Source organism: Bombyx mori, chromosome 9, assembly GCF_030269925.1.
Source record: "Bombyx mori chromosome 9, ASM3026992v2".
Lineage (NCBI taxonomy): Eukaryota > Metazoa > Arthropoda > Insecta > Lepidoptera > Bombycidae > Bombyx > Bombyx mori.
In genome coordinates this window covers 13251168-13277160 of record NC_085115.1, presented here as the reverse complement: position 1 = coordinate 13277160, position 25993 = coordinate 13251168, and the positions used below count along the sequence as shown (strand labels likewise).

The following is a 25993-nucleotide window of genomic DNA, read 5'->3' as shown; positions in this document are numbered from 1 at the left end:
GTCAATTATTTCAATACAAATTATTATTATTTTTGTCTGGATAATTTATTGTTTTTATGGAATATGTACAGATGACTGAATCTGAATTTACGCTTATCGCATTTTCAAGATAAGCTCGCATATGTACAAGTTCCGAACAACAACACTCGGACCGTCGGTCTACCGAGCAATATCACCCGCTCAATGGAAGATCTTTCCTATGTCGTTAAGCCTACCAAACCTTCAGCAATTCATGTGTTAGTCGGAGATAAACGTCAACTTGTAAGGCTCTCATTGTACCACGTACGAAAATCAAAGAGAAGTTTATAGGGAGTTTTAGAGTACAAAATAATTGAGACGGAAGTATTCGTATTAGATTTTAGTGAAAAAAGGCATTAAAAATAAATACGGTGTAACGCTCTAAATAGGATTTCAACAAAATAGCTGGGTTATGGTGAACTTTTGTTCAGTTCAATTCAGTTGAATCATGTGAACCCAACATTAAACACATTTTTTTTTATTGCCTAGATGGGTGGACGAGCTCACACCCCACCTGGTGTTAAGTGGTTACTGGAGCCCATAGATATCTACAACGTAAATGCGCTACCCACCTTGAGATAGAAGTTCTAAGGTCTCAGTATAGTTACAACGGCTGCCCCACCCTTCAAGCCGAAACGCACCGTAATAGGCAGGGTGGTGGTACCTACCCGTGCGGACTCTCAAGAGGTCCTACCACCAGATTATCAGATTATCTCAAAACACTCAATACGTTTTCTCATATATAAACGAACGTAAGTTGTATGATGTTTTAGATTTTAGTGAAGCTTCTCTCCGCTCCGGTGAGATAAGATTAGCTAGATAGATAAGCAGAAATTACATTTACCTAGCAATCAAATTTTGCATAGCATCTGAGGACGTAGGCACTTACAGCTATAATCTCGTCTAAATTGACCATTCCCTGGTGATTTTCGATCTTGGAGATGATCTTGATGTTCTTGCCTTTTTCGCCGAGGATGCCGCGAATCTCGTGCAGCGCGGCGCCGTTGCGGATGAATGACGCGAAAATCATATCAACCTGTTTGGAAAACAAGACCACATGGGACATGGAAGTTTGAACTGTTGTTATAGGCAGAGCATATTTCTTTTAGAACATATGGTCGTTGGGGTCAAAACGTTCTCTCTCGAAGGTCATTAACAGAGCCCTGAAAGTGCGATACTTTAAGACAAATATTTTTTGTATGGAAACTATCGACATCTTGTAGTGGATGCCCCTAAACTTATATGTTGTTAAAATTAAGGCATTTAATTATTGTGTAACTAAACACAGAAAATTAAAAAATCATACAAGTCTTTATTTGTTTGTTATAGACAAATTTAATGAATTTTATCAATTTGTGGTTTCTGAAAACTTACAAAATCCTTCATTAAAAATAAAATAAAGGATAGGTAATATGTTACCGCCATCTACAGGATCAATGAGAAACTAATCAAAGCGAAGCTATCTAGTGGCCGACGCCCGTAAACATTTTTGTTGAGTGCTTGAGTTGCTTATCTATAACTAATTTATGGGTATTATCTATGGTCATTCAGACGAGCCTTGAGTCGACCCCTACATGTCACCACCCATTTAGATACATAGCATTCTGAAGTCGCGATTGCATTAGTTAGCCAAGGTTTTCATAGCTTCTGATGACTTCTATTGCGCAAAAACTTTCCACCTAAAATTCATTACAGAACCACCATTTCTCTCTATAAAATCCAAATTGGTAACACCGATTGGTAACATCCCTAGTTTCCGTCACCTAAATTCAATTCATAGTCTATTTTGAAGCCTGTCAAACAGATCTCGAATAAGAGACAAAACTATCGGGCTAGGCATAGAAACAATAATAAAATTTCCATGTCCAATTCACGTCTAATTACGTTTACAATGTAAATGTATCGATTCCATGATGCGCGACAGCAAGGTCGATACGCCGCATTACTCATCTGTGATGTAAGATGTTTGGATGTAGCTAAAGTATCGCAGACCGCATCTGCCCGTATTAATAATGATACAAAATCACAACATTGTGAAGTATTTTTTTTATTTTTTTGCTTAGATGGTTGGACGAGCCCGTAGACATCTAAAACATAAACGCGCCACCCATTTTGAGATATAAGTTCTAGGGGCCTCAGTATAGTTACAACGGCTGCCCCGCCCTTTAAACTGAAACGCATTACTACTTCACAGCAGAAATAGGCAGGGCGGTGTATCTACCCATGCGGACTCACAAGAGGTTCTACCACCAGTAATTACGCAAATTATAATTTTGCGAGTTTGGTTTTTATTACACGATGTTATTCCTTCACGGTGGAAGTCAATCGTGAACATTTATTAGGTACGTATTTCATTAGAAAAATTGGTATCCGCCTGCGGGATTCGAACATCGGTGCATCGCTAGATAAGAATGCACCGGACGTCTTATCCTCTAGGCCACGACGACTTCAAATCACTATCACTCCATATCATTATCATCTATTTATCATACACACAAACCTTCCTCTTGAAAATGCATTAAAATCAGTTGCATAGCTTAAAAGATCTAAGCGAACACACAACGGAAGCGACTTCATTTTATACTATGTAAATATTAGTAATTTCTACGTATTGTGTGTGGGTTAGACGGATTCATTTAAAAAAATTAACATTTATTTTGTCCTTTATTGAGTTATTTCAACAAATACCTTAACAATTTGTGTATTTAGCGATAGTACTAACACGAGTGTGGTCGGGATTCAAAATTATCAGTTTTATTTACTGAAAACTTATCTGATGTGTTATACAATGTGTTGCTATCTGATATAATAACGTCTTTTACTCGCGTGCTGGTTTTATCACCCGCGATTCGGGAACCATCAAACAGTTGAATGCTGTATGCGTGAACATATTTATGGTTTTAAATTTATAATCTTGCACTTAAATTTAGCGCGCATTGTACGACGAAGTTCAATGGAAGTTAGTCGACAAGGACGCAATGTAACGTGTCTAAAAATATGTTTGTTTAAATATTTATTTTTCATTTTCTTTTTATTACCGTTATGGTACTAAATGACCGTCACAGCTCATGTGCATTTTGCCATGTACTTTAGTTTATAGTTTTAGAAATCACTCCAGCCCATTACTTTCATGGAATTCGTAAGTGGAGGAGGCAGTGACGGACTGACCCAAGCCTGACCCGAGCTAAGAAATATAATACTTTCGTCATCTCAACATAAAGTGGGGCTTCTTTGACGTACTATCTATCATCTTTTAAAATCCGAGACATACATTTCCTAAAAGCACGATACAAAAACAGAAAACGCGATATCACTTAAGACATTGTTTTAGAGATTTTTTCTAAAGTAAAGCTTCTTTAACACTAAACATACCATAACGACTCAAATGACCCATTTTGAACTTTGGGCATTGAAAATGGACGTATCATCTTATTGCTTTTGAACATTTGACCTCATGACTTTGACATAAGTAATATTTGTCGTATACCGTTATCTACCCGCTATGCTAGAATTAGGTACCAGTAAGTATTGGTATGATTAGTGTTAATCCACAAAAAGATTCCGCCACTTCGGACGTATACCAATGAGCCGGCTGTTGTGCACGATCTTTTGACCAAAGACAACTGATGAGGACCAATCCTAAGTACTTACGCCTTGTTCGACGCCGAAGAGCAGGTCCGACTTGTCCTTCTCGGAGACTGCGGGTAGGTCCACGGGTATGCCGGGCAGGTTGACGCCTTTCCGGGATCCGAGCATACCTGAACAAATAAGATTGGAGTAGTCGCGGCACGATAAGGTAGGACGTCCGGCGTATCGAGCGATGATACTATGCCAGCGTTAGAATCCCGCAAACGGACCTTTTTTTTAAAGAAATAATCGGTTTATGTTTGAGAACGACCTCCACGGTGAAGGAATAACATTGTGTGTTAAAATATAAATTCGCAAAAAAAATGCGTCATTTCTGAGTTTCATCTAAGCCTCCAAGGGTAGAGGAACCTCCATTCTGCTTATTACAGTTGAAAGACTAGGCAGTTTTCTTTCGTGTCCCAAAAGAAGACTACATTCCTGATTTTCGATAAAACAATGGGAGCTACGATCTCATCTCCTCAAAACTGTAATTTTCAACTTTGCCTTTTCCACATCCAAAGTATTTTATTCAGACCATTTCGATTAAATTTCTTAAAGCAGCAATGAAACACAAAATGTTTTAGGCCTTTATTGGCGCTTCAAATCTCTTTACCATCCAAGACTTTACCGCTGATTCGAAATGGAGTTTTCCTACTGTTCTCACTATCTCGGCAAAAACGGCAAGACGTTTGGTCTTTAGCAAATATTTGTACAAAGCAAAAAAAAAAAATTTAGTAATGTTGTGTATACGTATATAGTGTATAGTAAGTAAGTCCTTTACCTCCGTTTTCAATGGTACACGTAAGAGTGTCAGCGCTGACCGACTGACAGATGATAGAGATGAGGCCATCATCGATGAAGATTCGGTTTCCTGGCTTCACGACATTCGTTATGTTCTTGTAGTCCACGTAAATTGTATCAGCATTGCCTTTCTCTTGATAATCCGAACTTGTCGTCAACTTTATAGTCTCTCCCTTCTTCAGTTCGACTTCAGCTGAGCCGCCCTATTTTGAAATCGAATTCAAATTTACATTTTATAAGCAAGTAGCTAACCCCGCATCGATAAATAAAATACCTATACTTTTGTATAAAATAAACTCAAAACAAACAAAAGAAATCCGTCCGACGGGGGACACATCAAAGGAAAAACAAAATTGTTATTTTTATTTAATTCCGAGCCTTTTCATATTTATCTACCTTTTAAACGTTCTCTGGACTTCCACAACTAATTCAAGACCAAAATTAGCTTTATCAGTCCACAGCCGTTCTCGAGTTTTAGCGAGACTAACGAACAGCAATTCATTTTTATATGTTTAGATAGATAGGTTAGTTTTATTTTAAAATACCCACAATTTTGGTTGAACTGCGGTTGGGATTTTCTAAAAACAGTTCCTAAAGAAGAATCGGCAATCAACTAGCACTGGGAAACAAAGTTTATAAACGAAGCTCAGCCTAAACACGCGCAATTTTATTATGTTTATTGTCAACCCGCAATGTATCTAACGCGAAATTGGCTCAGACGCCTCCACATTACCTTGAGAACGTACAATGCGCTTGTCAGTTGTTCATTAATTGTATTTCATTGCGTGTAATGCCAAAAATAATCTGAAGCTAAGTCTCTCGACATTTCCTGTTAGGAGACGGTAGTTTTAACCATTATAACGAGTCAACGAAATACAAGATATGGCTAGGCTTAGTAATAGCTATGTTGATAAATAAGTTGAGCGATGTCTATTAACATTCGCAGTTGGTTGTCATTGTTTTTTTTTTTTGCTTTGTTGGGTGGACGAGCTCACAGCCCACCTGGTGTTAAGTGGTTACTGGAGCCCATAGACATCCACAACGTAAATGCGCCACCCACCTTGAGATATAAGTTCTGAGACCTCAAGTATAGTTACAACGGTTGTCATTGTGCCATAAAATCATAAATCATTGATGTTTCGCGACAGTAATAGACAAGGTATTGGAACTTACCCGAGCGGGATCTCAATAAGCCTTATCGCCAGTAATAAGCATCAAACATACACAATTACGACCAGATTCAGTTACTTAGTTACGTCGAGGAAATCGAGAAATCAACCGCTCGGTCATGCCAATAAGATAGTTATGAATCACAGAATTGAAACATATTCTCGGTATAATTAGGAATGACAAGTTCACTTTGTTACCGTTTGAATGAAATACGACTCTTTTAGTTTTTCAAACATCGGACACGACAAAAATAAGTCAATTTAACAATTCATCATTACGTACAACACTGAATAGAGAAATAAACAGATCGATTGCAAAACCTTGCAGTTTTCTAAATCCCTTCCTTCGTTCCTGAAAATGCTTAAACCAACTTACGCCTTCCAAGAGTCCAGTTCTGATCTCAGGTCCTTTAGTGTCCAATGCGATGGCCAAAGAGAAGGGTGAACCTAGTTTAGCGCTGTAACTCTTCTCGGCCTCGCGACAATTGCGAATGGTCTCTGCGTGGTACTCATGGGAACCGTGCGAGAAGTTCATCCTTGCCACGTTCATTCCCGTCTCCATCATCTTCTCTAGCACAGCTACATTACGGGATGCCGGTCCTAATAGAAAAAAGGGGGTTTTTTTTTACCATTGCAGATAGGGATACCAGATCAGTATGCAAAGGTGTTAAATTTCATTATTTCTTTTATTGAAGGAAAAACTTTGTATCCCTTTTTACGAAAATTGCGCGGACGGAGGAGTATGAAAATTTCCAAACTTATAGATAATATAGAGGAGTGCAGAATGTTAATATTTTTTAAAGTTGTGCCTAAAAAATACATTAAATCAATAAAAAAAAACATTACACACACTACCATGTTTTGACGCACACACGCATGCATACTAATTATTTATTGTCAAACTTTTGTTCTTGACGTCTGTGTCAAATTGAGGATAGATTAAATATTGTTTGTCTTTATTAATATTTTTCTATATTGTATTCTTAGCGAAATTTGTGATTATAGAAGTACCTATAAGAGTCTTTGAAAATAGAATCATAATAGTGTACAAACTTACAATTTCAATTAATTATAGTCGAATTTCGACTACTGCGGGACCATTAGTTTTCATTATTACGAAGCTTACCAATAGTACAGATTATTCCGGAGAGACGGATGTACGAAGACTTGGAGTCAATGTCGAGACCGCACATATGCTGGAGCTGGGAGCCGACGTTGGCGACTGTGGGCTTTTCAACTGCACCCGCCTGTGTTATTTAAACTACATTTAAAAATGAACTAACAAAATCGTTTGTCTATACTAATATTATAATCTATACTAATATTATAATTTATACTAATATTATAATCTATACTAAAATTATAATCTATACTAATATTATAAAGAGGAAAGATTTGTTAGTTTGTTTGTATTGAATAGCCTCCGAAACTACTGAACCGATTTGAAAAATTCTTTCACTGTTTCGAAGCTACACTATTCCCGAGTGACATAGGCTTATAATCTTTTTTGAAAAAAAAATTAGGAATCCTTACTAAAAGTCCAATAATGTAACCCAAGGTGTAAAAAAATTACCTAAAACTTTCTTTACATCGCATGCCCTGCGAAAACTATTGATGATAGAATAAAATATTGTACTACGACTTTGTAGAACATATTATCATTTACAAAAAGTGTAGGGTCACCATATGTCTAACTATTATAGTTATGCCGCAATAAGTGTTCTTTTATTTTAAAAAATAAAACAACGTCAAATATCGTTGAAATTTTTCTTAAAGACCCGAGCGGAGCCGGACCGGGCTCGACCGGGCTAGTCGAATATAAACATACACAGCGCACTGGCAGATGTCGCATGATTGAGAATCAATACATCATGAAGACAGATAGAAGATCGTATGGTAGAGCCCGCCGACACCGGCAAGAAACACCTTACTGTTTATTTCCGGTTGAAGGTTGGGGCAGCCTTCCTTAATGACGTCATGTCTACGATACCACTTATTACAGCTCATTACATTAAGGTCTTATGGTCACGTTCTCCTTCCCTACGCTCTTTTTTTGGTGAACCTTGAATTATTAAGCGGCATGAAAAAGTGTTCCTAATTACGTTCATGAAATGTGCTCTTATTAAAGCGTATCTTTCAGGTTTTTTATGTGAGAGAATCAGACTTGAGGCTTTTAGCGTAAACTCGTCTAACAAAATTGACTGAGTAAAATTGAAGATATTGGATATTTTCCATTACGTGCTTTTTACTGAATATTTACATACAATTATCACGCATATACGTAGGTACTTAGTCGGACATACACTTGCCAACATTATGATCTAAAAAAAATATAATCTATTATAGTTGCGAACATTTGTAGTTAGTTAGACATATCATTGATTTTTTTTATTTCGAGAACGCTTGATTTTCATCGAAGTTACATAATTTTAAATTGAATGATCACGATCTGAATACATAAAAAATTCCGTGAGATTTGTATGACGCTGTTTTCTGTGTTTCAAGACATATTTATCGGGAGCATAAGTCATAATATTAAAAGCAATACTGCACTTGTTCAGCTATTAACTTGTTGGATTATGATAAGTTTGGTAAAAAAAAAAAGGCAATTTATGAAGTGGACACACCCCCTTTGCTAATAATTACAACTATGATTCTAAAATTCCGATATCGACACCTATATTTCTTTAAAATAAAGAGCAAGTAAATAGATACATTATTTCTATTATATAGCTAATATGTACTCGAAATAGTAAGCTTGGTTAACCACGCTATGATAGCGTTCTAACACAAACAAAAATAACTTAATTAAATTATCGATCCATTATGATAGTCGCCTAAATTTTTGTCGCAACTAGTATTAACGTTAGCACTAGCCAAAGCGAAAATTTAGGTCATAGCATTGATCCGCTGAGTTTCTCAATGGATCTATCCAGGAAGTCGCAATCCAGTGGTAGATGCACCCGCCAAGCAACGGCCATTGAGCTTTTAAGCGCTGGGGCAGTTGTTAGTAACCTCCTAGCTGAACCCTCGAAATTACCTAGACATCCCAGTGAAGCTTTTAATGCCTCTAGACCATAAATCCACGTCCTTACGGATCCATCAGATCCAATAACGTTTGCATTAGACGCCTTCAGCTCTAACACTAGGAGCAGGCTTAGGGACCCCGGTAACCGTACTCGGCGAACTCGACAAAGAGTTCGCCGTGCAACCTAACCCATGAATCAGCTCGCTGAGTTTCTCGCCGGATCTTCTCAGCGGGTCGCGATTCCGATCTGGTAGTAGATTCATTCGCGAAGCAGCTGCTCTTGAGTTGTTAGGTCTCCTTCGGAGACGCTCGAGTAGCTGTTAGCAAATCTCACCCCTTCTGGCTGAGCCTTTGCTCGCCTACCTGTCCTGGTGAAACTGGAAAGGCCTCCGGGCCACCAGTAATCCATCAATCATAAAAAAAAAACATAAATCTTTTTGTCCCAAACAAAAGACATTCTGCACTTTATGCATAAAACACACATTACTAGTGAGCTGTGAATTCCTTTCTTATGAAAGCTTTGATATTTAATTCAATAAAAGGGATTACTTTTTATGCTACCCCAGAGCAGATGTTAACAGATGGGGGATATTCATTGTTTATTTCACATAAAAAAAACCCAACCAACCTATACAAGATTTGTTCTTCATATTTCTTCCTTTATACTGAATTACTAATGCATTTATTTAAGAACTTTTTTTAACGCTGGGGAATCCTTTTAAAGCAATTATTAAATTATTTAAGACCTGTTACCTACACTAGTATTTTACTTTTTACTTCTTTGCTATATTTTGGTGGATTGTATGTAGTATTTTTTATTGCTTTAAAAGCAAAGAGCATTGATTCCACCTGATGTAAAATGATCATGTAGGGGTACCACCATGACTATACCTATATTTTTAAAATTAAAGTCATATTTGATTTGGTATGGACATGTGATGAGTAGAGAGAAGATGCATGTGACTAGGAGATGTATGGAAATGGTAGTGCAAGGTAGAGGGGGAAGAAGTCGACCGAAGAAGACATGGATGGAGTGTGTAAATGACGATATGAGAGAGAGGGGAGTGAGTGTTGAGATGATGGCTGATAGAAGAGAATGGAAGAGAAAAATTAGCTGTGCCGACCCCACCTAGTGGAATAAGGTGGAGAAAAAGATGATTTGATTTGGTAAAAACCTGACCAAGCAATTATGTTATATAGATATAAACATGTACATTTTCCACCTATCATTGTGCTAGTTGGTTTCCATTAACGAATTGAGTATTTCTGTAACAAATTTAATAATAATCAGATGACCACAAACATTAACTTAACTATGTGTCCTGTCTCTTGCCACATTTCTATCATTTAATATACGTAAATACCATGCTGTTTCCTGTTGTTTTACTCACTGAAATCTTTGTGGACAGTATTAGGAAAATTTTTATATATAAGAGAATCGGTTCAAAGTTTTAATACAAATTGAATCATAAATTGAAGAAAAATAGTGGAATTCTACAATTTTTATCATACTCACAGAACATTATGAAGAAAAAAAAAGATGAGATTAAATGCAAAATATTATTTTCTTTTGCTTAATGTTCTTCTTAAAAAAATGTGTTCATTTTTTTATTTAATTGTAAATACTTCCCATTGGAGGTCTTTGTAGCTAGCTGAATATAGTTTATTTATTCCATGGGCAATGACTTTTAATAACAAACTGCACACATATTTTATCACTGCAATATTTTAACATGATAACACATTATGTTATATCTGCCTATTATGCAAAATGTAAATATGTTCTATCATTGAGCCAGTCTTCATCCTTCTGTTTAATTTGGTTTTTCTTGGTGAAACTTGGTGAATACTTAGTCAGTAAATTTTTTTTTTCTTAAATTATAAGAGTAAATATTTCAACAAAATTTCGAATTCAATAAAAATTATGTAACATGTATTTAAATACTTCTTAATCATAAAAATGGAAAAGTTATACATCAGATATTTAAAAATTAAATAAGTGATGAAAACGTTTTAATCACATTATTGGTAAAACCGAATGCTTCACTCTATTCCCAATATACTGCTTTTAAAATCACAAAGATTGACTCACAAAACACTAAAGTCTAATTTTCCGAACTCAGCACAAATATTTAAACTTAAGTTTTTATATTGAAGAATCAGGATTAAAATTATCAAAGCACTATATAAAATATTCAAGAAGTTCCACAAAACCAACCGGCGCCGAAAATCCGTCAAGGTGACAACGTAAATGCAGCAAAATCGAAATAGATCGCGTACATAATAACAGTATAATAATACACGAAAAAAATTACCTCGATTTCGCCATCGTGAATAGTAGGGTAAACCATTTTTAATGGATTATAGTGAAGATATTTGTCTGTGAGCTCTCGGTTACGACTGACGGGCGGTTTACGTGATCTTGAACTGCCCTTCCGAGTGAAAAATTGAATTCCACGTCGGGAGAGCGCGAACCGTCCTGCGTATTTCGCGTGAATACAGAAAAGCGGGCGTGCGCACAACGTTGTAGCCGTCGCCACCATGGGGTGAGTTAAATTACAAGAACTTATCACCCTGAATTTTTTTCACATGATTTTAAAAAGCAAATTTATTCATAGTTAAATTTATACGTTAATTGTGAACAGGTAACAAGGAGCAATTAACTAAGGAGTATTAACTCAACTGCGGTGTTGCGTTCCAAATTTAAACTTTTGATTGGGTGCCAATGAGGTTCAAGAAAATTTGGTTCAAGAAAGAATCTAACTGAAAAGAATAATACGTATAGATTTAATTGATAACAGCATTAATGATCACTTAGCAATTGTATTGATTTTCGCGCAATATTGTGACTTTTGACGCAAGGCGATTTATGACAGTTTTTTTAACTTCCGGTTTCCTTAGGAATAGGAAGTACTTCCGAAGCAGATGTAGCCAACTTTTTGCGTAAAAAAGCCTTTTTCAGTCTTAACATTATATTTGGTATAGTACGTATCTTCTACGTTTATTGTGATGTTTTAAATTTTAAAGCAAATTACATACCAAACAGTTACTTTTTAGATTTTTTATTCAATTAAATCCTATTTAAATTATTTAAACCGCTTTAACAGAGAAGTGCTATATGAGCACTCCTTATTTATCTACTACCTATTCAATTTTAAGTAGCTTTTCAAACCATTTAAAAATGGATACGTAAATGAATTTCGATAACTAAAATACACATGCATACCTAAAATATATATAAAAAAACTATAATAATATACATAAAGTAGGTACATACTTCAAACTTTTGTAAATATATTTAGACAATGGTACGGTTTGTATGCTCACCATAATTTCAAGTATGAAATCAGCTGTTATTACATTCTATGGTTGCCGATGTTCTAGGTTAGGAATTTTAATAGCAACTTTTAATCTAATATTTTTTTTATGAAAATGAGTACATATAGAGGAATGTTACTTTAAAAATTTACTTGTCCTTTATATTTCATTTCGTACTTAATCTTAAAAAAACTTATTGAAACTTTAATTTAGCCAACCAAAAACAACAGCCGGTAAGGCATTACCCAAAATAGGTATTTTTATGCTACTAACGACATATTTGCCTTTTTACACTTTATCGTCTTTAGGTAAGCTTTTTATAAAATGTAGGAAGATTTAGTATGTCCAACCTAACAACCCTTGTCTTGATCTATTGATTCCAGATCCAATCTAGTTTTAATGAATTTCCAAAAAGATCTTTCACGTTATCAGCTTAATGAAATTTGAATACTCACGAAAGCCATGGTTATGTTCACCGATTAATTGGATTAATTTATTCTTGATATTTCACAGTAATGTTAAAAGTATTAAATTTTTGGACAGACCACGCATATGATCAACACAAGGACTTTTGGAGGTCAAATCAATGTCATAGACAAGCAGAAATTGAATGCAGCCATTTTTATTCATCGTTTTTTTATCGAACAGTCTTTAAAAAAAGGTCCAAAGAAGCAACAGGTAAAAAAAAGTCAGTATAAATTAAGAGCATCTAATGTATAGTTGCATCTGAAAGAAAAATTATTTCTCAGATGTAACAGTTTTTGTTGTTGTAATAAAATTTGTTAGATATTATGTTAAAAAGATTAGACTACAGACAAAACCCCATTTGTGCTATATTTCGGTCGAGTAAGATAGAACACGAATTAATAACATTTTTGAAATGGGAAAAACAAAATTATGTACCAATATGATAAAACAGAATTGTTTTTTTATAAATAAATAAATTTTCTACTTACTTTGTCATTGTAAAGTTTCACAATAGCTTTCATTTTGTTTAATATTTCTTAAATTTATGATAACGCACAAAAGTATGTAATTGACACAGTTCAAATCACTCTGGATACAGTCTCAACACTCGGACGTTTATATGAAGACTGATAAAACTGTAAATTGAGACCTTAGATTCCTTATCTTCATAAGCTGTCAATAAGTTTAGTTAGACCATTACAATATTATCAGAGTACTATTTATTCATAGTAAACAAGTATTTTTATCTTACTACTACCTACTTTTTCATTTCGCTCATAAATTATCTAAACATCATTTTCATTCTACCCTAAGAAAATTATATGGCTTCCGAATTTCGCAAAAAAAAAAATTAGCGAAAATTATTAATCATGAAAAATTGATTTAATGTTTTGAATCTACAAAATTATTTTATTCATCACTATCAACTGAGACTTAGTGTACACAGCTACCTGAGAGATTTTCAGAAAAAAGAATTTCTCACACAAAAAATTGCGTTAAAACTACAATGAGCGCGTTTATTTTCAAATTATACCTTCAGAGAACTTACCGCTGGACCAGGATTTATTCCAAATACTTCATTATATTCCTCTTTGGTATTTCTCGAGCGCTATAAAATTACCCTACCTATTCAAAGTATGAAAATATTACTTAGTTGGACTGTGGACCGCGTCAGATCGGAGGCTGCTTTCAACAGACGACAAACCGAAAGCTTAATGTTGTTATGTTAAGTTGTTAATAACTCATTTCGATTTATCGAATATATGTACATAAAGCTAATGCTGTGATTAGTTAAAAATTATAATTAAGCAAATGTCCTGGGATTTCGCTTAACGTGCTTTGGCTTAAATTTCCATGTGTCAAATAAGTTATATGCTGATAACACCATATATTTTAAATATATCAGTCGCGACGTGTTGTATTCATGGCTTTGCGCATATAAAGAGTATAGCGAGGGAAAACACGATAATGTTTCAATGAGCTTCCTGAAACTACTATCAAAAGTATTTTGTATAACTATGCAAGAACATATATTACCAGAAGAAATTTTTTCTTAAAAAATTACGTTAGCTAGATTCAGGTTTTCCCAAATTCCTCTATTCTATTAGCTGCTGCGTATGCATAATCTTTACTATCAATTTCGTCCCGTTATGACCTTTAAAAGTGTTCGCTCATTCGGCCCGCACTAACTTAAAATCATTCCAAATTATTCAATCCCGTTTTTGCAGGATAGCCGTCGGAGCTCCGTGATTCGTCAGGAACGTCGACCTCCATGACAACCTGGACTTAAGAGTCCATCAGTATCGCCAGTCGGCGTCGCTGCGCCACTTCGATAAAGCGGTACGACACGAGAACCCTCTCATCGTGGCCGCCGGTAACTACATTCCCGATCCTGCGGACAGAATGTAAAGCAGTCGACGTCGCCCCAAATACGTCATTTCGGATCCTCCCGATCCACTAACGGTGCTTTTAGGTACCTCAAGCACCGGTCATCGTTCTCGTCGAACCCGTCGCTTGCGACGAAGGGCTCGGCGAGTAAATTAACCCTCAGACACAGCCTACTGAGCCTCTCGCCGGATCTTCTCAGTGGGTCGCCTTTCCGATCCGGTGGTAGATTCTGCGAAGCACGGCTCTTGCTAGGGTACGTGTTAGCAACATCATCAGGTTTGAGCCCCGTGAGCTCGCCTACTAGTTAAGGCTACGCTGACATAGCCTCTTAAGGCTATCAGCTTAGGTAGGAAAAAAAACCATCAATTTCGTACTTGAAGGGCGACAATCACTTCGTAACTGCATACTCATTTGCTTATGGAAGCAACACTGATTGAGAAACTATGCATTTAAAATGCAACACATAGTTGTCGAGTTTAAGCATTGCTTATTGGTATAATAATTAAAATTTTCGCCAAATTAATAAAAGCACCAAAGTAGGAAGCTTATAAATAACAAAAACATTATGTATAAATAACATTAACAAAAAAGAAGGGGTTTTTTAAATTTTTATTTATTATCTAATTCAATTTACAATGAAAATGAACGATAATAGTGATTAATATAACATTTTTTGAATATTAAAAAAAAGTCAAAATATAGCTACTGACAAGATTTTTTCACCTTTTACAAAGGTTTTGGAATGGCATCCGCAAAATAAAACAAAAAATTGGGTAATTTTACATTCGCATTCGTTTATATGAATTTTTACGAAACAAGGAACATTTCAACTTTTGGAACATAATTTTACAACCAAATTAAGCATTTATATGAAATATGGAAAATAATGAAAGGATAAACAAAACCATTTCAGTTTTCCTTTAAATAAAACAATAAGACAAAATCATTACGTCGACCCGTTTCCTTCTCAGAAAACTTAGTTTATGTCAAAATAGTTTTAATGAAAATAAAACTATACTTAATTATTCTTTTGTAGTTTTCCATTAAAGTAACTTTATCGTCTTCCACTCACGGATGAGTATTATAAACAGGCTGCGGACCGTGAGCACTGATGATCAAACCAAACTCACATCTTGATTTAGCTTACTTTATTCCAATATAAATTTTGGTTTTTATAGTGAATTTTCAAAAACAAGAAATTAAATACATTTAACATTTATAAATTTTATATAAAAAGTAAAGCTTATTTTAATTACATTCAGCTGACAATTTACATTTGTTTTGTAATAATAATAATGATATAATATTTTACATTAAGCAAGAATGACAACCAGTACCATTTTCTCTGAAATGTACGAGTTCTTAGGACAGTTTATTACAAAATTAATATAATTATATAGGTAGGTATTTGACAAAGTTTATCAAAGGATAATCTTGAAATTACATAAATTACATCAATACTTATTTTTTGAGGTTAAATTACATGATTATTGTTTTAAATAGGTATTATATTTTTGTTATATTATATTAACACAAATAAACTAATGTGCGTTGTATAATAAATGTTTATAAAAATTACGAAACCTTAGCATATCTTCATAAAAAACGTGAGGTTGAATTTATTGATGGAAATTTGTGCTTGTCGACGACCATATTGAAATGTCGCTTTTTCGCAATATTTACTATAAACATATCAAACACCGTAATGTATCAAGATTGTTGTGTTTCCTAAGAGAATTTTCTCTTTTGATCTCTGGTTTCTTTTATGACATTAAACAAGATTGTTATCTTGTCTATGACTTAAGAAAAGAATTTGTTTTTGAAAAACGAAACGAAATGAGGTAGGTATGTAACTGGTACATACTAGATGCTGGGGCACATTATGTTCTGCGGTTAAGTTTCCTGGAATTTATACATATTTTGATGAATGTATCATAAAACATCAGAATTAATAGTAAGCCACAACCTATTAAGGCTTGTCATCCATAATTCATGTTTAACAGTAGTCTAAATAATATCAGCAGTTTATAAATTGTTTTAGTAGAACTGCTTACAATTCTGAAATACGGCACCATTAATCAATTAGAAGTGCAAACAAAAGCTAGTTTCCATTAGATGTGTTTGCTTATAATTTGTTTACAAAATTAACAAATAATTTAGGCCATTCATACATTTTAAAAATAGAAATTAAGTAGAAAAGTACAGAGCACTATTCAAATTAAGATAATGGGAATTAATGCAAATTGTACTTTATCTATTCATTTGTCGTGACATTTTTTCTTCCTTGGATATTGTTGCCACAATCTATTCTGTATTTCATCTTAATATCAATAAGTGTAGTCAACTGAGGGATTTAATTTTGTAAATTTTATGTGAATGCTACAATTAATATAGATATGGTAGTGGCTCAATGCAGTTGTTTATAAAGATCTAGCATTCATAGAATTTTACCAGTTGAATGAACTAATAGTTTAATCTGTTTAGAAGAAAAGTATGGAACCAACATATTATGAAGTTTATAAAAAAAAGGGCAATGTTAAGTTGTCACCGGTGTAGTGTGTATTGCATTAATTTCCATTTTGTTACAGGGGTTGTTTACAAACTATTAAAAATACATATTTTGTCAGTTTGTAACAAGTGTGTGAACAAAATAATATTAAATTGTCTATTTATCTAACTAATAGCATTAGCTCGCTACAATCTTAATATCACTTCAGGCAAACAATAATAGTCTGTGCCTATCTTGTCTGTTACATGTCTTTTAAGCAGCTACAATTACAATGATCATGGCGCCCAATGAAAATAGGCATTTTTAGAGATATAAAAAAAAAAAATGTTTTTGATAAATACTGTGAATGTTTATGCGAGGTCTTTAGACACTTTCTGCCTTATTCCAAAGGATTCCATAATAGTAATTTAGTTTTATTTCTTCAGTGAATTCGTTTCGCGATTTGGAGCCTCTAGAACGCATGAGGGAAAAAATAAGATTGCATTTTTGATTGAAACAAATACTTACAAAAATATGGAGGTCTTACCAAAAATGTATTCAAAATGTTCTGAAATTATTGTCGAATCAAATCCACGTTAGAGTGCTCCTTCCTCGCAACCACAGTGGACATTCACCGTGAACACTGGGACACAGCATGGCTGCAACTAGCCCACTTCACTTTTCACATAAAACAGGAGATAGGGAGTTGCGGCAGATCTCATTTTCGGTTCAGCCGACAAGAGATCTTCGAATTCCTCATTCGATATGGGTTTAACAAGTTCATCGTCACATGCGAGCCAGCATGGTTCTGTTCTAGGTCTTGGGACGCAACATTCCTTAGCTGCACAGCCAGTGGGCGGGTGGCGAGGTCGGTTGAAGAGCGTCCTCATGAAAGAAGACGAGGAGGTTGTGGTGGCATCACCGCTACCTTCACGAGAGCACTTGAAGTCACAAGAACTATCGCGCGCATAAGCAACGTAATGCCCGCCTGTTAGGGTCTGACCGAGGTGCATTATCACTGCCCATAGGATGTATCTGTAAAGTGCACCAAAAGTAATTAGGAACTATTATTTGGATAACTCAAAGCAAGTACACTGTATCAAAAATAATTAAAAATTTATATGAACACTTGGAGTGTGATCAGGCTCATAGTTCACCTGGTGTTACCAGTTAGAAGTTAAGCAGTTATCAGTCTAAACCAATGAGCTAAACCAATTAACGAAAAAGAAAAAAAGCTAGTAGAAAAAAGAAATTAATAACAAAAAAAATGAAGAATAGAAATTGTAGAATAGAAATTGAGAATAAAGAATATCTTTAACCCGAACAAAGTTAGTTACATATTATTATTTAAATACAACATCAAGTGTAAAGATCACTCATAGCTGGACCCTTTATTTCTCTTAATCAGATTGCTTCTGGATCTTTAAGCTTACACTAGCTATTACACAGCATATTACCTGTGCTGTGGTGCACGCTCGGGCGGTCTGGAAGCGCAAGGCTCACAGAAACAAGGCATAAGTAGAGGCGTCGGTGCATGTCTTGTTATCTTTTCCATTCCCCCGCTGAATCGTTTCAACTGTAGTACCAGCAACCGCGGCAGTCTCGAATAAGTGACGCTGCGACGAGCTTCGTTGTACCGTAGACAACGTTCGCACCAATACTGGAAGTTGTTTTACTAATGAGATATTTTTTTTCTCTCCGAGCATGTTTAATTTGGGGAGTAGGGACAGTAATTTTTTGAAAGCAAATAAGAGCTAGATCTCATGTGTTGTACAATGGGGTCATATAGCTACATAACATTAAATGAACTTTATCTGCCCTTTGACTAACTGTTCATTGTCTGTAGTTATCCGTATAGAATCGGAGTTTTATTAGTGACTTGCTGACCCGGCAGACTTCGTAATACATCAAAGGAAGAACAATTTTGTTGTTTTTATTTAATTCCGAGTATTTACGAACAGCAATTCATTTTTATACCTAGTCTTATCATAAATACTGAGACAAAGGAAAAAGAAAATTCTATTGCAAATAACATTTATTACTTTTACAGTGTGTTAGTTTAATACATAAATATAAAACAATTTAAAGTACTGCGTAGACCGAGCTTTATGACCTGGCGCCGAGTCTTGCTGGAAGGACCATTCTTGATTATTGAACATGGTGTTGTTAAGGGGCTTCACTAACTTCTCAAGAATGTTATCTTGATACACTTGTGCCGATGTTTTGATACCTTTTTCACAAAAGTATGGCTCGGTCATTCCTTCATAGTCACCAAACCATCACTGAAGTCGGATAGTGTCCACGTTGCACTCTGTCGACTAATTGGGGAGCTTCCTTAGAGCTTTGAGCATAAATGTTGCTCAATTGTAAAAATTTTCTCATCCGTAAACAAAATTTTTCTATGACCTCCTTTTGCATACCACTTCAGTAGTTGTTTCGATTTTACCACCCTATTCTCTTTTAAATTATCAGTTAAGAAATGACCAGTACGTCTCTTATAGGCTGCAAGTCCTAAGTCATCTTTTAAAATACGCGACATGGTTCTAGGTGCTATCTTCATCTCCCGAGATAAAATCTTTTGCTTTCGGACAAGATTTCTTCGAATTCTTTCCCTTACTGCTTTGACCACCTTTTTCGTACGAACACTACGTGGACGGACAGATCTTTTTCTGTCACAAACAGAGGAGGTCTCATTGCACCTATTAATAGTCCGGTACACAAACATTTTACTAATACCAAGCGTATGGAGAGTTTTAAAAATTGCATTTGGCTCTATACCTACTTTGTGTAATGCAATCACAGCGATTCGGTTCTCTTTATCACCGCTCCATTTTAATATCGAAAAATATTGTACAATGTATTGGCGCCAAAATGAGAAAACAACGAGCAATCATAGAAGAATGACAGATTCCAAATTCAAATGTAATATTTTGTTTATTTTTAATTGTAACAGTATTTATGGCCAGTCTAAGTATATATAGATGTGAGCACCGGGTCCGGTTATACAGTACTGATGAGGACCACCAGTGTTAATTCTCCACTTCTTTCTCTTTATAAATACTCATCAAAATCAATAAAATAATAAATCAGGATAAACTGCAGGGCATACATATGCGATACTGTCCATACCTTGTTCTGATCACGCAGGTATTCTGTAGACAGGCAGGCCGCCCGGAACGGTTCCGCTCCTGGTTCTTCTTCGCCAACCGGAACGCACAACTCACAAACAGCCTGCGCCTTCTGAGTGACCGCTTCACATTCTAAGCACATGGTCCGCACTACCATCGTACCTGGAAGACAGATTATATTAGAACTAGAGGTCCTGCAGTAGTCGAAATTCGACTATAATTAATTGGAATTGTAAGTTTGTACACTATTATGATTGTATTTTATACTTCTATAATCACAAATTTCAACAAGACTACACTATAAAAAAGATTAACAATTTGACAACAGACGTCAAGAACAAAAGTTTGACAATAAATAGTATGCATGCGTGTGTGCGTCAAATACATGGTATGTAGTGTGTGTAATGTTTTCTTTATTGATTTACGGTATCTTTTATGCATTATTTAAAAAAAATTAGCATTCACTTCTCTATATTCTCTATAAGTGTGGAAAATTTCATACTCCTCCGTCCGCGCAATTTTTGTAAAAAGGGATACAAAGTTTTTGCTTCACGTATTAATATATAGATAAAGGCTAAAAGTGCACAGAACTAACCACATTGATAGAACAACGTGATGCTCGTCCATAAATCACAACACAATATTACGAATAATCGAGAATGTTAGGATAGACAATAATTTTCTTTTAAAAATGGGGGTTAAGTTTATGTTTATCATTTTTTTGTAATGGATTATAATTACCATATGTGAGTAACCGTTATGTCTTAGTGTTTAATATACGATTAGTTCGTTTTTTTGGGTTCTTAACCCCTCGTCTGTATAAAAACGTAATGAAGTTCCCATAGCTGATTAAAAACTCATTGTTTTTGTATGCAAACCTCATCTCTTATTTATTGCTATTGTAGGTAGATGATTATAATTGTTGTTAAGGCCTACCTTCAAAATCTTCAGCCACAAAGTCCCATCCTGGTCTCGACCGCTCATCTTTCTCAGCATCCACAGGCGACGGTTCCCGTTCTTCAGTCGGAGAATTCCTTTTGTCGTTGATTGCCTTGATTTCTTTGCGTTTCTTCCACGACTTACGAAGATTTCCTAATGTTGGTTTCCCGTTGTCTCCATCTAAGCTTGGCTGGCGGCCTATGCCGTTACTAAAACAAAAACATGAACACTAGAAAAAAACTGATCTTAATTAATTTCAGTAAACAAAAAAATGGATAACTAAAACTATCAATGCATTAAATATACTCTTATTATACATTTTATCCGTAGATTAAAAGTGTATATTATAACATCATAAGCTGATACGTTCATAATTTTATATTTAAATAAATGTCGGAATAGTTTAAGTTTATCTCTGTCATAGTCTATTTTTATTTTGTCTATTCCAAATGTGTACGTATGATGTCAAGGTCATGAGACTAATCAAAATAATTATATATTAGACGTTACGTACGAAAGAAAAATAAAATAACTTATGAAACACTTAAGGAAGTATTGTTTTATCATAATATTCCATCCCCCCCACACACATATTATATATAATAAAATCTCTAGTATTTTAGATTTCGGTCAGTCAACACTTCTTTATACCATAGACCTCAAATTTAAAACTAAAATGAAGTATAAATATTTGGAAATAAATAGTGTTATTACCTGTCTCCGTTTTCGTGCATCTGTAGTCGAGCAGCGCGCGCACTCAGCGCTCTGCAGGTCTCCCGTATGTTGTCCAAAATACAAACTAATAATTCATGAGCGTCCTGCTGTCGATTACCTGGAATAGAAAAATTACTGACCTTTGGTCACCTCATCGGAAGATAACGTCAAGTCGTAGCTTAATCGCGCCCTGACAATTTTAGTGTTTTTAGCATCTACGACCAGACGTAGACAATATTAAGCGGTTCATAAATTTACCGGTGGTAGGACGTCTTGTGAGTCCGCACGGGTAGGTACCACCACCCTGCCTATTTCTGCCGTGAAGCAGTAGGTAATACGTTTCGGTTTGAAGGGTGGGGCAGCCGTAGTTAAAGTGAGTCCTTAAAACTCATGTCTCAAGGTGGGTGGCGGCATTTACGTTGTAGATCGGAAATCGGATAGTAGCGGACGAACATCGAATGTTACGAAGGGGTTCGAGATGCTGCGGTAGTAGTGATTGACATAAAGTATTTGCAGGTGATCTACAACACGCAATTTGGCGAATTATGACTCTTTAGACAAATACATGTATCAATACGACGGTGAGTGCATTGTGCTTTTGAAAATCGGCTGAAGTGCGTGACCATCTTATAAATGTAACGATTATTATGTTCGCAGCCACACCTAGTGAAAGAAACGCCATCTCTTGGTAAATAGGCACTAACGTATAAATCAAATAAACACGCCATTTAGTAGGGGGCAGACGAATGACCTAGAACATTAGGAACCTCACAAGAAATCGTGAAAGAATCAAAATATCGCGTGTGATACAAGCAGGAAGAATTCTAGAGTTACATATAAGCACCAAAACCATGCTTCATACTCTTCTTACCTTCAAAAGTAGAATTAACATCTCTAAGAGCAGCCAAGAAGGCATCCGCTGCATATGGCTCAGGGGTAGCCTCAGAATTGGTGCTGTTCAGACATTTGTTCTCAGCTGCACGAAGATTAAAGTAGGTCTCGTGAAGTTTTTCTGTCGCTATCTACACAAGGGAAAACATTTTAGAATAGTTATTCAATGAACGACAAGGAAAGTGTGTAGTTTAGTAAGTGCTCATTAGAAATTAAAAACCATTATTTGATTCAGTAAAATATACTTTTGTCTCATGAACAATAAAGCTACTGTTTACTGACACTGGTGTAGCATAATGTATTAAAACTTTATTGTACCTCCGATTCTTTTCATCTCAATTTGTAACTCAACTCAACTTGAATTTGTAATTTTGCAATTTTTCTTTTCTCATTACTTCAATTTCCGTCCTTTAAACATAAAAAATTGAAGATTCTACTTCTAAGCAATCAATTTTATCATCAGTCACGGTTCTACAAATAAAATACAACTAGTTGTGCATTACAATTTTAACTATGCACCTTCACCTTTTATTTATCTGAGGTAATTTCTGTCTGAACTATCTCAATTAAGCCAAAAATTGATACAAACAGATAAAGAAAGAACATTAAGTTCATATATTTTTATACAAAATGTTGTGTATTAGCAACATGGAGAGTTTTCTTTTTAACTATTACACAATACAGATACTATTTTCCTTATTTCTGCATAAAACGACATAGTTTTGGATGTAGTAATGGATGAGATAAGTCCGCAAAGATTATTCTTGATGTTTTTATCTTTTTGTAAACCCGAGATGTGACTTCCTGATATGTGGTTAGTTTCTTATCAATGACAATGAAACATAATATGTGTTGCAGATCTAAATTTAGCAATTAGACATGAACTTACAATTTTTTTCCACAAACATATAATTGAAATACATAAGATAGTATACATAGATCAATATAATCTACATATTTTAGAAAATAGTAAGCAAACATGAAAATGAACAAGTTATCTAGTGCTTTGTTAGCAATAAAATTTATGTAATTGTTTTCTTCAACATTTATTTCTATTTCATCATATATAGCTTTATTTGGAATAACTGTAAGTTGTTGTAGAATAATGTTAAATTATTCCTTAATTTCATTTTGTTTCTGAGGTATTTCATTAATCTGGACAATTTTAATATGATCAAAAGGAGCGTGCATAATGAAATGATATTCGGTAACTGACCTGTATTTTACTTTTTCCAGAACTATTATCTGACTGGCCTAATGACAACAAGTCCTTGCTACTCCATGATCTAGTCCCAGATGATACTAAGCCCGCAGCACTCCGACCCAATGAAGAACTTTTGAGCCTGATGCTGCCCAACTTTTGCTCAACACTGGCCAGATCTGACACTAAATGGTGAAGGTTGTGCAGGAACCGAGGTGCATACCTGTAATCATTCATCACTAATCAAGAACTTTAGCTTTAAAACCTATACACATTTATAATACTGGTGTATTACAAATTACTGGCGGTAGGACCTCTTGTGAGTTATGTTTATTTGACGATTATATACTTCTTATACTGCATTAAAAACAAATAATTTCCAAATGTTTTTTATTTATTCAATACGAATTAGACTGATATCTCACTAAACGATTGCGTAGATATCCAAAGTTACAAGTGAATGCATTCATCATCTGTAAGTAAGAAAATTATGAATCCATTATGAAATGAGTAAATTAGAAAGTCTTAAAGTGTTGTGGGTAATTTTTTGAACAGAAAATGGATAGACAGAGTAGTCTATAATGTTATTTGATCCAATGTGAAAGAAACAAAAAAAAAAATAAGTAATAATATAACAGACAGTTTGTATCTTTAAAAAATTACATCTTTTCCAGTAATGTTAATGTTGTTTTCACAAAATGGATTTATTTTAATTAGCAATTTCATTTAACATTCTTTAAAAACAACAAAGTATATACTTTAATTATGATTTCTATATGAATATTCGGCCAAAGTAATAAAATTGTTATATTTTTGTTGGTGTATGTTTTTGTTTTGCAAATATGAACCCCTTACCTCAAAGTATAAAGCACACTATTGAGAAAACAAGTGTTCCCCAAATTGGACAGTGAAGACACAGGCATCTTCTTCTGCACCCCTCCATATTGAGTGTCAGGAGGGTGGTGGCCATTCAACATGACCGAGCTTGATTCTCCCTCCTCCAGAATTGCTAGCTCTGGATTCAATGTTCTGTCTGAATGCTTTAGGGTTGCTGTGTCCCTATTTACTGTGGGACCTGTTTAAGAATTACTTTACATTTACAAACTATATTTTACTTTAGTTCAAATTGAAACATGTTAAAGATAATACAGTAAGCATTTCATAATAATTCAAGCAACTGATACTAAGATTACTATAATACATAGTTAGATAATTACAAAATTTATTCAGTAGAAAAGTGTTACTGCTATATTTAAATTAAATTCCTTTCGATTAATATATAATTTCACACGGGTATGCATTTTTGCAATTTGTTATCATTGTAGACTATTAGTTAAAATAAAAATAAAAAAATTGTAAAACAAATTTTAATTATATAATGAAAAATGAATGAATGAAACAAATTCCTTATTTGGCAATGAGATATGATTAGGATGAATAATAAAATTGTTAGATTTGAAATAAGTGTACCATCATTTTCTCTTCTTATCAAGAAATGATAAGAGCCACCAAATATTTAATCAAAATTTAGTTCAACATTTAGGTCAAATCAAGGAATAAATTCTGTGTACAATATTAATTGTACCTAAAACAGCATTTTGGTCTTTGCAATACTATTCAAGTATATATTGTGTAGTAATAGTGATAGTAGTAATCTTATTGCAGGTTTTACACTGCAACCGGAGGTGAACACATAAGATAATTAAAACTAAATACGAAACGTTACACAATTTACCTGCAGATTTCGATGATTCACTTAGAGGCTTCAATTTTTTTGCTGCACTCAACGTGTTGGAATATATGCTTTTGAGCGGCCTCTTTAATGGCTTATTCTCCTTGTTATTACCAGAACTGCATGGATCTGTATTCTCTTTAATATTCTCGTTATTTTTCTTGTTTTCGTTGCTCAAATGTGGCGCATTATTTCTGTTCAGTGATAGTGAGAATCTTGGTTTATCGACACCTTTTTTCGTTTCGGTTACAAAATTAAATGGCATCTTCAGCGCACCTGCAAAATATAGCAACAATTATTGTAATATGGACCCATTTAGTAACTTTCCCATGTCAAGTACGTCGCCGGAAATCAAACTTTTTGTGTGACTTTACTTACGTAAAAATATTTATTACGCTCTTTGACTTACATTATATTGTAAGGCAACGTTATCTCGTATAATAAGTACTCTGTTATTTCTTAAAATTTGTTAAAATAAACTGCGAAGATCCGATAGGGATCCGGTAGGGATCGGTCGGCCATATTTGATAATTCATTTGATTTTGATTGATAGCTGTCTGCTGTCGTCGTCAGTGTTACTATAG

The 25993-nt window shown here is 34.7% G+C and overlaps 2 protein-coding genes and 1 long non-coding RNA gene across 12 annotated transcripts in view; 1 reads left to right on the top strand and 2 right to left on the bottom strand.

Moving 5' to 3' along the window:
- The window catches only part of LOC101737082 (pyruvate kinase), a 21562-nt gene extending 7948 nt beyond the window's left edge, over positions 1-13614 (bottom strand). For 2 of the 7 annotated variants that reach the window (XM_062669959.1, XM_062669957.1), the window contains exons 1-7: positions 13478-13614; positions 12918-13101; positions 6742-6862; positions 5992-6215; positions 4427-4649; positions 3670-3776; positions 908-1054 (exon numbers count right to left, since the gene is read on the bottom strand). In XM_062669959.1, the coding sequence (XP_062525943.1) occupies positions 908-1054; positions 3670-3776; positions 4427-4649; positions 5992-6215; positions 6742-6862; positions 12918-12950 (855 nt within the window). In that variant the 5' untranslated portion in view covers positions 12951-13101; positions 13478-13614. Of the gene's footprint in view, positions 1-907; positions 1055-3669; positions 3777-4426; positions 4650-5991; positions 6216-6741; positions 6863-10958; positions 11292-12416; positions 12559-12917; positions 13152-13477 lie in introns of those variants that run through there. The other 5 variants (XM_004931121.4, XM_062669958.1, XM_004931119.4 and 2 more) reach the window with 3 other exon arrangements.
- Positions 10962-24061, top strand: LOC105842339 (uncharacterized). 3 transcript variants are annotated; one of them, XR_005244992.2, is made up of 5 exons: positions 10962-11189; positions 11289-12639; positions 14157-14302; positions 19952-20164; positions 23713-24061. It is a non-coding gene; the product is annotated as an uncharacterized LOC105842339 (long non-coding RNA). The 3 variants fall into 3 exon arrangements; XR_009973892.1 differs by having other exon boundaries at positions 14157-20164; XR_002431323.3 differs by lacking the exons at positions 11289-12639; positions 14157-14302 and having other exon boundaries at positions 19963-20164.
- Positions 15086-25993, bottom strand: LOC101736682 (uncharacterized). Of its 2 annotated transcripts, none has more exons than XM_004931117.5 (10): positions 25819-25993; positions 25413-25685; positions 24533-24752; positions 23693-23900; positions 22457-22607; positions 21586-21703; positions 20869-21080; positions 19934-20094; positions 18262-18464; positions 15086-17839 (listed from the first exon to the last, which is right to left on the bottom strand). In XM_004931117.5, exons 2-10 carry the CDS (start codon positions 25672-25674, stop codon positions 17470-17472), a joined length of 1905 nt encoding a protein of 634 aa, XP_004931174.1. In that variant the 5' UTR covers positions 25675-25685; positions 25819-25993; the 3' UTR covers positions 15086-17469. The 2 variants fall into 2 exon arrangements, with proteins under 2 accessions (XP_004931174.1, XP_004931173.1); XM_004931116.5 differs by having other exon boundaries at positions 25788-25992.